Source organism: Bos indicus x Bos taurus, chromosome 9 (genome assembly GCF_003369695.1).
Source record: "Bos indicus x Bos taurus breed Angus x Brahman F1 hybrid chromosome 9, Bos_hybrid_MaternalHap_v2.0, whole genome shotgun sequence".
NCBI lineage: Eukaryota > Metazoa > Chordata > Mammalia > Artiodactyla > Bovidae > Bos > Bos indicus x Bos taurus.
In genome coordinates this window covers 42452439-42467151 of record NC_040084.1, presented here as the reverse complement: position 1 = coordinate 42467151, position 14713 = coordinate 42452439, and the positions used below count along the sequence as shown (strand labels likewise).

Genomic DNA, 14713 nt, shown 5'->3' with positions numbered 1-14713 from the left:
GAGCTGTCCCCAAACCTTTCTTGCTGGCTTTATCCAGCCCAGAGAACACTGACATGAGAGGATCCCCCATCCCGGATTGTTTCATTGAGAACCACGTTGCCCTTGTCAGGGATTATTGCAAAGTGCCAGGGATGGGTGGGAGGCCTCTGGGCAGGGAACTGGCCACTCAGGGTGAGGGCTGGATCAAAAACCAGGAGGAGCCATGACCCCTAAACAGCTACAACCAATGGGAGTAAACAGCCTGGAACAAGGATTCCAGATTCAAAGGACTCTGTTTGAGGAGCTGTCCAAGCATTGCAATTTTAATCTTCCCAACTGTCACAGGAGGCAGCCCTCTTGTCTCTGATTACTGACCTAGAAGAAGATCCTGGTCTGAGATGACCCCTGGGGGACCCTCACTTTGAGCCTCCGACCAGATCGAGTTTTCCTTCCCTGCCCAGGGGCTGCCCGGTTGTAGTCATGAGCTGAAATTAGAAGATCCGGGGAGATATGAAGTGTACTCAGCAGAGACCCGCAGGCTCCTGTAACAAGTCCCTCCTGTGCAGTTGTGGGGCTGGGCCTCAGGCAGCCGGTGGGAGTGGCTTTCCAGACAGCTGTGAATCAGGCCTTTGGGGTCTTGGCTGGCAACAACCTTCATCTGAAAGACTTTTCCTTGTTAGCCACTTACAGGAACTAGTCCTAATGTAATAATAATGAACATTAAAATGTTGATCAGATAAAATATACAGAGGCTCATAGAAATTCCATTCTTTATTAAAAATACAGAAATACTTTTTACAGCATGAACAGAAAATACTGCATTGTCTTGGAATCTTAGGATTCAGAAATTTTATTGAATCAGTCCCAGGTCAATGATACACTGTGCTAGAAAAAAAAAAAAAAATACTGCATCAAAAATGGGGGGAAAAAGCACCTGAAAAATATTAAAATCATTAAGGCCAGTAGTGTTTATGTAATGAAACTGTACGTATCTATCATGTACCTGTAGTGACCATTTAAGGGAATACATTAAAAACAGACCCCTAAAAAATGAAAGAATTGTCAAAGGCAAAGAGTTACAGATAATCAAAAGGTTTTGAAAAATTTAAAGCACATTTTGATACGGTGTCTCACATAACAGTCTGTTTGTTAATAGTCCATTTGCACTGTACGCTGTAACAAATAAGCATATCAGCTCACTCCTGAATGCAGTTCATTGGAGCCTGCACATTACAAGTAAGAGAAAAACTGGAAATATGTGCGGTAAAAAACCATGTATGTTCACACACAGATAATGCATCTGTATGGACAATGTGTGATGAAATTAAACTAGAGGATAAATAACTTTAATAAGATCTACACCTTGAGGCACATGAGGAATAAAATTCATGTTCTTTCTAAGTTACGGACACAGCATCTTTTCTCCCCATGTGTTTTTGTACCTTAGTGTAATGCTTATTGCATTTAACCTAGTTATCTTATGTTTGCATGCTTTGCAAACTGAATTACAGAACCAAATTGCCTATTACAATTTCCCATCATGTGACACAATTACACAGGAACACTTTGAGGTGAGAGGATTGTCCCGATGTCAGGAAACACTGATTGCATCATGCTCGCAAAGAGCAAAAATTAAGGAGCCGCTGTTTCCCCAGGTGATAGAGTCTACTGCTCTGTCTAATGTAAATACTGTTCCCCATTACAATGAGTTCCATTCACTGATTTCTGGTCTGCAAATTTAGATCCGTTAGTATTTTAAAAATAAAAAAGCCAGATCCTAAGACAACACCATTTCCTAATCGAAGCTCTGCATTCCTTGCACACTTCTAAATAAAGCAGGGAGTTGAAGTAATGTTCCAGAATTAACTTCTAACCATAAAAAGTAAAAGCACAGTGGATTTTCAAGTAATTAGAGTATCTGCATCACACTCACCAGGCCCTTCTTGCACACATGCCTCGGCACAAGCAAATGCTGTAAAAATTTCCATCATCCAGTAAATGCTGGATGAACTTTGCCTCAAATTTACAAACTCAATCACAAGCACTCATGTGAACATCCATGTAAACGCACCCTTTCACAATCTTTAATTAGAAAGGAGGAGAGACCATCTAGGTTGAGAAAAGGGATGGAGTCAACCCTGTTTCTCTCTTACTGAGATGAGGGGATGGCCTATTTTCACCTTCATTAAAAGCAGAACTTCACCAGAGAAAGTGAGCAGCTGCAGTCAGTCCCCCAGGTGGAGAGAGCAGAGGGTCCCCTGTGTTGGCATATTGAGGACCAGACACAGAATAAGGAGGTGGAAATGTGAAATTAACTAAGGCTGAGTTGAAAGAAAGAATCTGAATATAAACTCCTCAGCTTACCAAACAAAAGGCACAACATTTCAATCATCATCATTCAATCTCGAGAGTTTAGTACACAATGATTTCCACTTACTCAGAATTCCTCGTTATTTACCTAGAGCCTTGTCAGATAATCACAACCTAGCATAGTAAAACACAAAACTTTTAGCCTCACGATGCTTTGTGATGTTAAAACGGACCTTAATAAAAAGTTTTCACTGTCAATGTGGAGAAAAATTTGCAACAGAATACAATTATGATGAAATGATTTTATTTCATCTATTTATTTAGTTTTCATGTGTATGGAATAAAAAGTCAATTTATCTACGGATGTACTTTTAGTATAAAATCTTTGTATTTATAAAATTATTTTATGTATATACAGGAAAGAAATAATCTAATCAACCAATAATTATAAAATGAAAATATACACTATATAAGACAACTGCTATTTCAAAAGATCTGGAGGATGAGATAAGAAGAGCTCATTTTTTAAAATCCTCATGTCATCCAAGATATAGCTGGAAGTTGACAGAAAATTAAGTACTGTGACTTAGTAAACAGTGGAGAATGAAAGAAATCAAAGTTCTCCAAACTCTTTCACATTTGAGCAGAGACACTTTCGGTTCCTGCGGAGGCAAACAAGTTTGATTTCTAGAAAGACCTTGAGCAGGTATGACAGTGTTAGATAAAGGCCAGGAACAGAGCATCCTTGTTCCAGAATTTTGCTGTCTTTCTCCCCCGTCGAAACCACATTTTCCTTTGGGAAATATGTCATCATCTTCCCCTTCTGAGACACAAGCCCCTTAACACTGCACACATCTCAGCAGACTTGTAAAATGCCTAAAAACAACCCTCACCCTAGAAGTGCCTCTGATGTAGGTCATTGTGCCTCACCTCTGATCCTGGCTGCCCTCCTCATTTAAACGGAGACCCTGGCCTGGTTTTGGTCACTGGGAGGTGCAATCCGTGCTCAGCGGGTCTGGACAAAGCTACACGTTCTATGAAGAACAGTAGCATGGCCAGCATTGCTTCTGGAGGGCAGAGTGACTCCATGCAGGCTACAGGAGCCAGCACCGCTGGGAGAAACAACTCATGCTTCTCAAGAGGCGTGTGTGTCCCAGCGGCTCCAGGTCACTTGGCTCTGGCCTTTGAGGCTGAATGAGGAGGGACAGCTGACAGGGTGGGCACTAGGGCCGATGCTGGGCGAAGGCTGAGGAGGCCTAGGAGGGAAATGTCAGGGCGAATCCAGAGTGAAGCCATTAAAGGGACAGGACTCTTGTTCCCAAACTCAAGGACAGACTGAGAGGGCAGGACCTTGAAGAGTGGAATGAGCAGGTGGAGATTGGGCCGGAAGCACCACAGAGCTGAGGAATGTTGTAGGTGGCTAACGATGGGATGGTGGGAGGCAGGCAAGGGCCAGGATGGCCCAGTTAGGCAGGGAAGAGGTTACTTGTTAATTCTTTATTTCCCTCTCCATTTCTCCTCTCTCTCCCCCAAGGCACTGGAGCGGATGGAATGGAGAAAAACAGAAAAGAGGAAACAAAGGAAACACAGAGGCAGAAAGAAAGAAAGAAATGGAAAGTAAAAATAATGAGAAAGGGTATCACAGTGATACTTCAGTGGCTTTGAGGAGGAGCCATGGGACTGATGCTGAGGCTGAAGCTCCAATACTTTGGCCACTGATGGGAAGAACTGGCTCATTGGAAAAGACCCTGATGCTGGGAAAGATTGAAGGTGGGAGGAGAAGGGGACGACAGAGGATGAGATGGTTGGGTGACATCAATACCTCGATGGACATGAGTTTGAGCAAGCTCTGGGAGTTGGTGATGGACAGGGAAGCCTGGCGTGCTGCAGTCCATGGGGTTGCAAAGAATCAGACACGACTGAGTGACTGAACAACCACAATGGGCCAGTGAGAGAAGAGAATGAGAAAACATCTAGACAAGGTCAGACAGGAGGAGAGGCAGAAGCTGGAAATCGTAAAACGGAATATGGAGGAGCCAACAGCCCCACTGGCCTTTGCTGGAAGTAATATCTGTAAATGCCTTTGAAGGACATCTGGATCCCACTTCTTTTCCAGATGAGGAGATAGGGTATGAGGCAACTCGGAGGGCTCATTTCTTTGCACTGCACCATAATCTGCCTCCAGAATGGTGAGAACCAGTGGGAGAAGGCTCTCCCCTGGAGGTGAGCCATCCAGGTGTCCCCCAAGGCTTCTTCCTCCCAGTTCCCCTGCCATTTGGGGCTGTAGGGACAGTCACAAGATCCTGAGCTTACGATGCCTAGAGATACAGCGGCGAACTACAAACGAGCTTTACAATGAACATGTTGAATGTTCATCCAGGTGATGTTGCCCTCCAAAGCAGTCTCTGCGGTGCAGCTCCTTATACTGATATATTCAAGTTAACAAATGAGTTGTGGCTGTTATTGTTCAGACCATCTGCATCCACTAAGGAAACGTGAGGAAAAGACAAACTGATGAGTATGGAGACACACTGACATCTCAAGTCGATCAGCTGTGCTGCTGTGCAGACATGACCCCAATCCCTTTGACTCCAGAAATAAAAAAGAATCCACCCTCAAGTGACGACAATGGGCTTTCCACTTTGACGAGAATGTGTTCTAGCTTCTAAAGATGACCCCCAAAAGAGATGCACTAGAAATATTCTAAGCAATGACAACATCCTTGGGACACACGCTCAGGCTTTTGAGCTGATTTCTTTGAAAGTGAAACACTCCAAAATTTGGTGTGGTTGTGGGGGAAAAAAGTCTGTCACGTAGTTCTATTTTCAATGCTCCTGTGTAACTATGTGGGAGAGACAGAAGCCCCTGATCTCTCCAAATCAGCTCTCAAGGGTAAAGACGGGTGAAGAGTGAAAAGGCAGGAGAAGGTGGTCCCCTACCACCTCCTGTAGGGTGCGCCTTCCCAACCGGGTCACCACCAAGAGATGACAGAGTGGCTTGTGGGGGGCTTGTCAGCTCTGCTGACCTGCCCTCTCCACAGTCAGCAAGGCACTGGGAGCGCCAGGCTCAGCGGACATGCCCTCTGACTCCCGGGGACCCTGACTGTCCTCGAGTGATCAACCAGCCCATGGAAACCCTACTCAGTGCTGAGAGCCATCATGGACTAGGAAGGAAAAGATGTCTTAATAGTAAAGCTGGAAAGAGTCTATTGTTATTCTCTGATACTTTGAGTAGCACATGAGGCCACTGAGAATGTGAGATCCTAAGACGAAAAGAGGAGTGAGATGGAGTTTACAACTGAGGGTCTGACCTCCCTGAGCGTTTGGGAAACTAGAGGAAACGAAAGGCTTCAGCTCTTCTTTTGGCCTCCGCCCTTCAGCACTTCTCCTTTCAGTAAAGATATGGTGTCCCAAAAGGAAATCAGTGGCTTTTTTGAATAAAATATGAAAACTAGTCAAGCATTCCTGCTTTCAGCCGATGAATATTAATGAGGTAGCTTTTATATGGCAGGTGCCACGAGGCAAGCTGCTGGATGGTAGCTACTTTTTCCAAATACCAAGTTTTAAATATTTTCAGAGAATCTGTTCCATTATCTAGAATTTTATCTCAGCAAACTACATAATCTACATGTTACTTTGGGATCTGATTTCTAAATCATTGCTCGATAGTTCTCCTGAATAAGAACGCTCTAGAAAGCAAAAGCTCCCTTTTGCAATCCCTTTTCATACCTTCCTCAATTCCCACCTCTTATTGCACAAACTCACAAATACACAGTTGCCAGGGCATGCACACACAAGCTTGGGCTTGGCGTCATAAACTCCATCACTCTTGCTTAAATTCACAACAGACCTTGTTTTTGTCTAAACTAAAGCTTCCTTAGTTTATTACATCACCAGCGAGTACAATTAAGAGGTAGGACCTCCATGTCTTTTCCAGTTATTGAGGAACATGGACTTACAGATTTGTTCATGCAATCTTTTCTAACTCACATGCTTATGTGACCACAGCCAGATTTACAACTACAGTAAAGATTCTCCCAGGACACCCTTTTCTGTGTGTGTGAGGCCGCAAGAATTTCGATAGTTTTTCCTGACAGGGCTGATGAATCTGATGGCCATGACCTATCTAAGTCCCCCATTTATACACAGTGTCTGCCGCTCTACGCTAATATAGTGGGGCTGGGGCCTACTTGCCAATGTCAATTTGTATTATAGGTGTGGTTACTGCACGGACAAGCTCCGTTGAAAAGAGAAAGATTGCAGAGTTGGCTTCGTCTCAAACGTCTGTGTCTGATTCACAGACATCTGTGTCTCCCTGAGAAATAACGTTTTCACAACCAGAGCCGTCCAACAGAGAAATAAGCCACTTCCTATGGGACTGAACTCCCCCTAAGGGGAAGTGGTCAGGCAGAGCCATTTCTCAGGGGTGTCGGGAAGGCATTCCAGCGTTGGAGGGGGAGGTGGGGCCCACCTGAGGTTTGAGGATGCTACGTTTATGGTGGAGGTAGCCTCCGGTCACGTATGCTTACTGTAAAATGACACCCAGCGAGGGTCTGCTATTTCATAGTGAGCTGCTTGGAGAAGCAAGGCTTTGGTTGTGTTCCAAAGTAGGATCCAATAGAAGGCGTTTGTGTTGGCCTTTACAACACGCATCTGATATGGGGAACAATACAAAGGCTCAGGCCATGAGGTGGAGCTACAGAGCAGAGAACGGTGGGCCTGCGGCCCTCAGCAGGTCTGAGTGGTACGTCTAGACCCTTCAGAGGGAAGATGCCCACACTGTCTGCTGTCATCACTCATCCACTCTGAGCAGCTCTTGGCTCTCAGATGCATCTCCATTCCTCTCGGGCCTCGTCTGCTGATGGTGGCCCGGTGGGGAAGGCACAGCCCACATGAGGTGGACAGAAGACCACCTTCCACTGCCTTTTTCACTCTTTACTCTGTATTCACTCTGGGCACCATGCACTGACCTGGAGGAAGGTGTCACTCTTTAGCTCTGCTGGCTGTGTTTCCTCTGGAGGAGATCAAGCTCATGGCTGAGAGGGAGGAGAATCCCAGGCTCTCTAGATGGGACTTGAAGAGCACAGGTCTGCAGGCCTGTTCAGAAGCAGAGAGTCAAGGAAAAGTACACCCTCCTCTAAAAAAAATGCTTTGCCCAGAACTGCTTCTAAGTGAGGGGAATTTCCTGCAGCCTGGGAGAGCCGGAGTGAGTGTTCTTCTCAAGTTCAGCGATTTGGTGAAGTCCGTGTGTGATAATACCACTGTAACCACAAAGGAATTCACCACAGGAAGTGTCCCAGCTGTTGCTTATTAGCATTAGAACAAATTACACAAAGCAAATTGTTAGCAGACATGTTTCCATAATATTTAACTGGTGGCAATAAATAAGAACGATTCTCTTTCAAGTAAATGCTAGATTTCAAAAACATCCAGCTTCCAATTGTCCATGAAGGAATCGTCTTCGATTAGGATAAAGGTTGGAGGGAAGGGCACCCTGGAAGCGGGGGCTCCCAGCCCTCTTCCTGGGGCAGTGTGGCCAGGAGTCACGTGAGAGGAGCTGCTGGGGTGACGTCACGAGATGGGAGCAGGACTCTTTGTACCACTAGGTGGCTGACCATCTGCGGGGCTCAGCACCCGTCTTCTCAGCACAGTCCTCCCCTGCCACCGGGGCTGTGGCAAGACTACAGCAGGGTTGTGTTAATTCTTGGGAGTGTGTTAGTAACTACAAATAAACCTTGCCCACAGACAGGTGTTCATCCCTCTCCTTAACCAAAAATCATCTCCTCCTTCCCCATCTTCTGTCTTGTTATCTGAGGTGTAAGGGAAAACAATGAGTCTCTCCTCCTCCCCTAAGCCCATCAGAGAAAAGTTGAAAAAGCACTGGTCAGAGCAAGTATCACAACTCACCTTCTCGCACGGATGGAAACCTGTCTGGTTCTTTAGAAAGAAAACAAAGTGTCTCCATCTTTTGAGAGCTTCTGACAATGACTAAATTTGAGTCCCTGGTCACTTTTGGGCATTTCCAATCTTATCTTCAGAGCTATAACAAAATTCTCCTTAAAACAATCTCAGAAAGTAATAAGAAAAATAATTTTAATTAAAAAAGAGAAATATTCCATATTCCATACAGCACATAAATACAAAAATAGGTCCTTGTAGCTGAAAGAGTTGGGCCTGTTAGAGGGGTGTCTGCTTTCTAAGACAGTCACTTTTGGCTTCCTCTCCTCAGTTTCCTCCTCACATACGCCAATCTCAACTCAGTCTTCCTTCCCAGTGTATTTTACTATCCTCTTTGTTTCTCTTGAGGAGCGTCCCATTCCTTTCTCCTGCTGTAAAGGAAAATACCGGACAGCCCTGCTGCCGGGAAATGATGGGAGTGCGTGGAGCTCTGGCGGGCACCGTACCAGGCGCTCAGGAGCCCAGTGGGCTCCCTGGCGAGGCCTGTCCTCTCAGTCACGGGGAGCAGAGCCTGGGCTGGCTTGGTGCGCCCAGTCAGTGCCTGACAGCAGGCAGGTCCAGAATCCCAGCACCGCCCGCCAGCTGCCTCAAGGGTGCACCCTGCTGCCTGGGGCGGGTTCTACCTCAGTGCTACAGAACTGAGAAGGCATTAGAAACAAAGCAAATGCGAGAGCTGATACCTTCCCAGCCACGTTCAAAGGCTCTTCCCACCGCACTGCCAGGAAGTACGCATGTGCCTGCATGCGCGCGCGCACACACACATACGAAATGCACATCTTTCACCTAAAATCTTCACAAAAGGAATAATGTGCTTTATAAAATATTTTAAATGCCTTAGGCAATAAAATTGTCTCAGATTTTTTTTAAGTGTTTAACAGACAAGTATAATTGGAAATGTTTCGAACATGAACGCACACGCCCGCGCACACACACACTCTAATTTGAAATTATGCAAAACTATATCATTATTCACCACAACCTGAAGCGAAGCTACTGCCATAGAATAACAAGTACCACATCTGTACAAGCGCAAGGCCTCCCCCCAAATAAGCGCCCATTTGGATCAGAGCGACACACATGGCCTGACTCTGTAAGGTCCATGTAGCGGAGATGGCCGGCATGTTTTACATTTGCTAAGCTATTTATCTGCCTGGTTTGACAAGATTTTTGAAAAGGGTGAAAATTAATTATAATTGCAGGATTGACGACAATAATTTGGCCAGCTAATTGCATCTCAGTGTAAAAACAGGCAAGGAAGAATTTCCTCCCTGGGTTATTCTCTGATGTGGCAGCATTCATTTTAAGAGTAATGAGATTTTTTTAAAGTCAAACCTTAAATATCATGGCTGCAGCAATCTGTCTTGCTTAAAGTTTAAAGCAAAATAAGACAGCACCTCTGTGAGAGCAGATCCACATGAACATGGACCCAATTTTCTCAAGATGGAAAAATCTCTCTCCCCTGAAAACTCCTCCAAGTGTCTCCTCAATATTGTTTGAGGATGATTTTCACTTGGTGGCACCAATGTCGGTATTTTTGTGCCAAGGGAAGCACTAGCAAGAATGGTAGAAAGTTTTGAAAGTTTCTGTATGAGGTACAGGGCTTCCCAGGTGGCTCAGTAGTAAAGAACCTGCCTGCCAATGCAGGAGATGCGGGTTTGATCCCTGAGTTGGGAAGACCCCCTGGAGAAGGAAACGACAACTTGCTCCAGTATTCTTGCCTAGGAATTCCCATGGACAGAGGAGCCTGGCAGGCTACAGTCCATGGAGTCATAAAAGAGCTGGACATGCCTTAGCAAACAACAGCATACAGGGTATATGTTGATGGAAGAGGCACCACAAGTCTCAGTGGGTTTGGAGTGAGGAACATGGGTTGTGGTGGAATTTTTCTGGATCTCACTGCTTTCATCCTGGCTGTTCTGAATATATACACTCCCCATGGTTTTCTGAGAGAGACTATTTAATTCCAGACCAGCTGTGAGCACTTCACGATGAGCAAACTTAGAGAGACAGAGTCAATTTATTGCTTCAAAATCGTGAAGGCCTGATTCAGGATAGTTTAGTCAGCGGCCGGGACCGACAGACATTCAGCTCTTCTGTAGCCTGATAACTCCAGCTCGGCTTCGTGGGCAGTTTTAGGACATTCTCCTCTGTCCTTTACATTCTCCTCTGTCCCTTCTCTGTCGCACTTTAAGTCAGCCACTGTTTGTGTGTCGAAAAAGGATTCTGCTCTGAGGTGCTTCCTCAAATATCACTCATTAAATGGGTCTAAGAGCATGGCATGGGAGGTTTCTTAGGGATTTTATCCATGGGATTTTTCAGACGAGAATACTGCAGTGGGTTGCCATTTCCTTCTCTAGAGGATCTTCCGACCCAGGGATCGAACCCTCATCTCCTGCATTGGCAGGTGGGTTCTTTACCACTGGGCCTCCAGGGAAGTCCTAGTAGAGGGGTGGGAGGCTGCACTCACCTCCTGCTCTACTCACCGGAGAGACACCTGTCCAGGTTGAATCCTGAGGACGGTGTGCCTTTTCTGATCACTGGGCCAAGGGAGGTCTGGAGTTATCGTTGATCCTCCCCCTCCCAGGGAACACAAAGTCTAAGATTCATCTCCTCATGACCAACAATATGGATTTCTTTTTCTTTTCTTTTTTTTTTTTTACAGAAGAGGATATGCCCATGGCAAAGACGAATTCATTTTGAAGATATGTTTCCTATTCAGTGAGAGAGGAAGGAAAAAGGAGACAGGAAAAGAGAGAAAGGAGAAGATAAGAAGAATGGAGATGCAGTTCCCCTTCTGCCTAGTAAATTGTGGATTCACTGCCCTTCCCTGGACACAGCTGCAAAGGGGTAGAAATCAATTTTTTTCTATTATTCCAGAGTGAGAAAGGAAAACCGATTTGTAAATTGAATTAAACCCAATAATAGCATGTCTGTGTACATGCTATTATTATTAAAATTAGCCACAGATACAACTATATAATCCCACAGTGTAACTAGAAATCAACACCTTCCGATTTCAAAGCTTAGTTGGGATAGCTTTTTTCTTTTTGAAAGAAATGCTGTGGCTAAATGTCACTAAGAGTCTATAGTGTGCCAAAACATTGACACCTCAGTAAGGACTCTGGAAGAGAAGGGACTCCAAAGCCCCATCTGGGAAGAATGTGCTTCCAAATTTTTGCCTTTGCTGCTTGTGCATCTCAGTCAGTCGATAATGACTGGTTATGAACAAGAACCTTCTAGAAGATGGTTTCTTCCCACATTGCAATCTGTGGTGCTGACTGTGGAATAAATTCTCTGTGTCTGTGTAGGCTAGATCTTGTTCCCAGAAACCCTAATTCATCCACTGGGTACTGAATATCAGGCTGCTGCAGTGAGGGTCCTGAAATTACATTGGCAGCCTGCCCCCTAGTGGGGCAACACAGTACTTCAGATAACTAGGAATAGAAAAGATTTTTTTTCTTCTTCTTCTCTTTCAGAGAGCAAAAGAATTCAAGTTTTCCGGATAGTGCAAGGTGAGGCATTTATCCTCAGAAGACAGCTTCCAGAGCTGAATCAAGCAAGGTTGACAATGATAGGTCTCCGGGTCAGAGTTAAAGACGGGGAGCTGCTGTGGTGGGCATCCCCACAGAGCCTGCGGAGACAAAGGTTCTTCCCACATGCTTGGAAATCTCCAAGGTCCTCCTTGGGTGATAGCCTTCAGTTCCCCAAACTCTCATTATAAAAACAGGACCTACCCTAAGAGCAACAAACCAACTAGAAATGTTTAAAAATAATGGGCCTTTTTTGGGTAATTTTTTGGCAAATCATTAAAACAGAGGAACCTTTCAAAAGGGCCATGTTGAATTTTTTAAAAGGTCAAGAACTATGAGTTTTATTTAAAAAAAAAAAAAAGACCAAGCCTTTGTGACAGTTCTTTTTCAGAAGAGAGTCCTTGTGATGGTGGTGATGTTGGTAAGGCAGATGGTCTGGAGATTCTGCTGTCTGGACTTTGCTTGTGTCTTTTAAACACCTTCAGAACTTGTCTTGCTTCAGTTTATCAATATGGTAGCAGAGTTTCAGCGCAGGCCCCAGCTTCAGGCCCAAGTATTTCATGATCATGTCACTCTTCAGCAACAAGAGGGCATTGCCATCAATCTCCTGGTGGAACAGGATGAGAAAAGAGAAAACCCAGAAGGTGGTCAAAGTAATCAAATAGTGGCCACGGTGAGAGTGTGGTCAGGAAATAAGGTAAGGGAATATAGATTTACTTAGATGTATACTCTCCTGGTCCCACAGCAGTGTCTTCAAAAAATAAATGAAAGCCCACAAATACTATGTGCTCGTCATGCCACATTCGCCCTGGGGTCATAATCCACTGGATCTTTCATATTCCTGCTCTGTCCTGATAGAAGGAATCTAACCTAATCCCAGCCATATTCCCAATACCATGCATATGTTTACCTCTTTATCCAATCTAGGGCTGTAGGAGTGAGAAAGCTCCAGTGGACTGAATGTGTCCTCCCCAACTGCTCCCCAAATTCATATGTTGAAATCCTAACCCTCAAGCGATGGTATTTGGAGGTGTGAGTTTGGAAAGTGCATAGGCCATGAGGGTGGAGCCCTCTTGAAGGGGATTAGTGTCCTCGTGAAATGAGAAGGTAGCAGTCCAAAACCTGAAAGAGGGCTCTCACTGAAAGCCGACTTTGATGGCAACCCAACCTCAGACTTCCAGCCTCCAGAACTGAGAAATGAATTGCCGTTGTTCATAAGCCACTCAGTCTACGGTGCTTTGTTACAGCAGCCTGAACTGACTAAGACAAAGTATCATCTCATGAGACCCTGAAACTAGTGGTTCCCTTTCCATTCCAGGCGCTGGTATAAGGCCCTGACTTCCATTCATCATCCTAATTGCTGGTTTCTATTCTTGGCAAGCCCACCAGCTTTCAACGGATTATCAAATTGCTAATGACAATCTAAAAGGGATTTCAGGTGCTTTTTGACCCTGTCAAGAATACTAGGTGGCACACAACTAAAAAATGCACCTGCTTCATCCCAGGGTTTAGCACAAACACATACTGAGGGAAAGCCAATCCTTTGAGGTCCTGAAATTGCTCCCATTTGTCTCTGAAAATGGTAACCCATCCAGACTGCATGCTGAGTTCACAAACTTAGTAAGGCTGGGTTTCCTCCTTCATCTATAGTGCTACTTTCAGATCACTAGAGAGAGAGGGTGGAGATTTTAGGTGCTCGGGTGGGAAGAAGAGGCACATACAGGACTCACATAACTTCAAGTGTTATCAGCCCCTCCCTTTCCTCTAACCAGCCAAGCTGTTCAGCCAGAGAAGCACCTACTCTGTGTCACTCACACTCCATGTCCTTGGTAGCAAGGCAAAGCTCATCTGTGAGCCCTCCCAGGAGCCTCTTTGCCTAATGTTCTCTCTTTACCCACTGCCTAGACTTCTGCTGACTCCTCTCATGCTGGAAGGAAGCCAGAGTCCTCCCACTCAGATCTGTCTAAACATCATCCCTCTGCAGTCTTTGCTCTCAAGTCCCCACTGTGAACTGAAGTCAAATATATCCCTAATAAAATATGAATGTTGGGTGAGATGACGATCCTCTCCAGGTCCGAGTGTATGATTTTTGTGAGTTTCATTTCAAATAAAAATAAAGACAAGGAGAAAAAAAAAAGTGGTAATGCTGGTAGAAGAATGCTCCCTCTCCTTCACATGAGATGTCTACATCCTAGTCCCTGAAAGCTGGGAATTAAGGCTGCAGATGGAATTAAGCTACTAACCAGCTGCATTTAAAATAGAAAGAGTGTCCTGGATTATCAGAGAGGGAGGGAGACAATACAATCACAGGGTCCTCAGAAGTGGAGGAAGAAATCAGAATAAAGAACCAAAGAGCTGGCAGCTTGAGAAGGACTCAGCTTGATGTTGTTGGCTCCAAGGATGAGGACGGGAAGATAGGAGCCAAGAATGAAGGTGGATCTCGATGCTGAAAAGGCAAGGAAATGAATTCTTCCTAAAGCTTCCAGAAAGATGTCAGCCCCACCAACACCATGGTCTTCTCTCAGAGAGACCCCTGTCAGACTTCTGACCCACTGAATTGTAAGATAATAAATTTCTGTCATTTTAAGTTACTACATTTGTGGTAACTGGTTACGGCAACAATTGTAACCATGACACACAAGGCTTGGCAGATAAAATACTAATCATTACCCATCTAATTTACCATCTTTATATATTTTAGAATCTCCTAAATAATGATACAAATGCCTGCTAACCAAAGGCCATCTTCAAGCCAGGCACTGTGCATTTTTTCATTTAATCCTCAAAGCAGCTTAAGAATAGGCACTGTTAGCTTGCTGGCACGTTGTAGGTGTGTTACCAATGTTTGCTGACTGCACAGACAAATAGACGGGCGAGAAAACAGGACTCCTGATAAAGGCCACGTGAGGGAACAGATGGGACAAACGTGCCTTCGGT

The 14713-nt window shown here is 44.9% G+C and overlaps 1 protein-coding gene across 4 annotated transcripts in view; it reads right to left on the bottom strand.

Annotated features, from left to right (window-relative positions):
• Positions 1 to 732: 732 nt before the first annotated feature.
• SCML4 (Scm polycomb group protein like 4) overlaps positions 733 to 14713 on the bottom strand; it is a 111825-nt gene continuing 97844 nt past the window's right edge. For 3 of the 4 annotated variants that reach the window (XM_027551279.1, XM_027551281.1, XM_027551282.1), the window contains one exon: positions 12085 to 12383. In XM_027551279.1, the coding sequence (XP_027407080.1) occupies positions 12258 to 12383 (126 nt within the window). In that variant the 3' untranslated portion in view covers positions 12085 to 12257. Of the gene's footprint in view, positions 865 to 12084; positions 12384 to 14713 lie in introns of those variants that run through there. The other variant, XM_027551280.1, reaches the window with a different exon arrangement.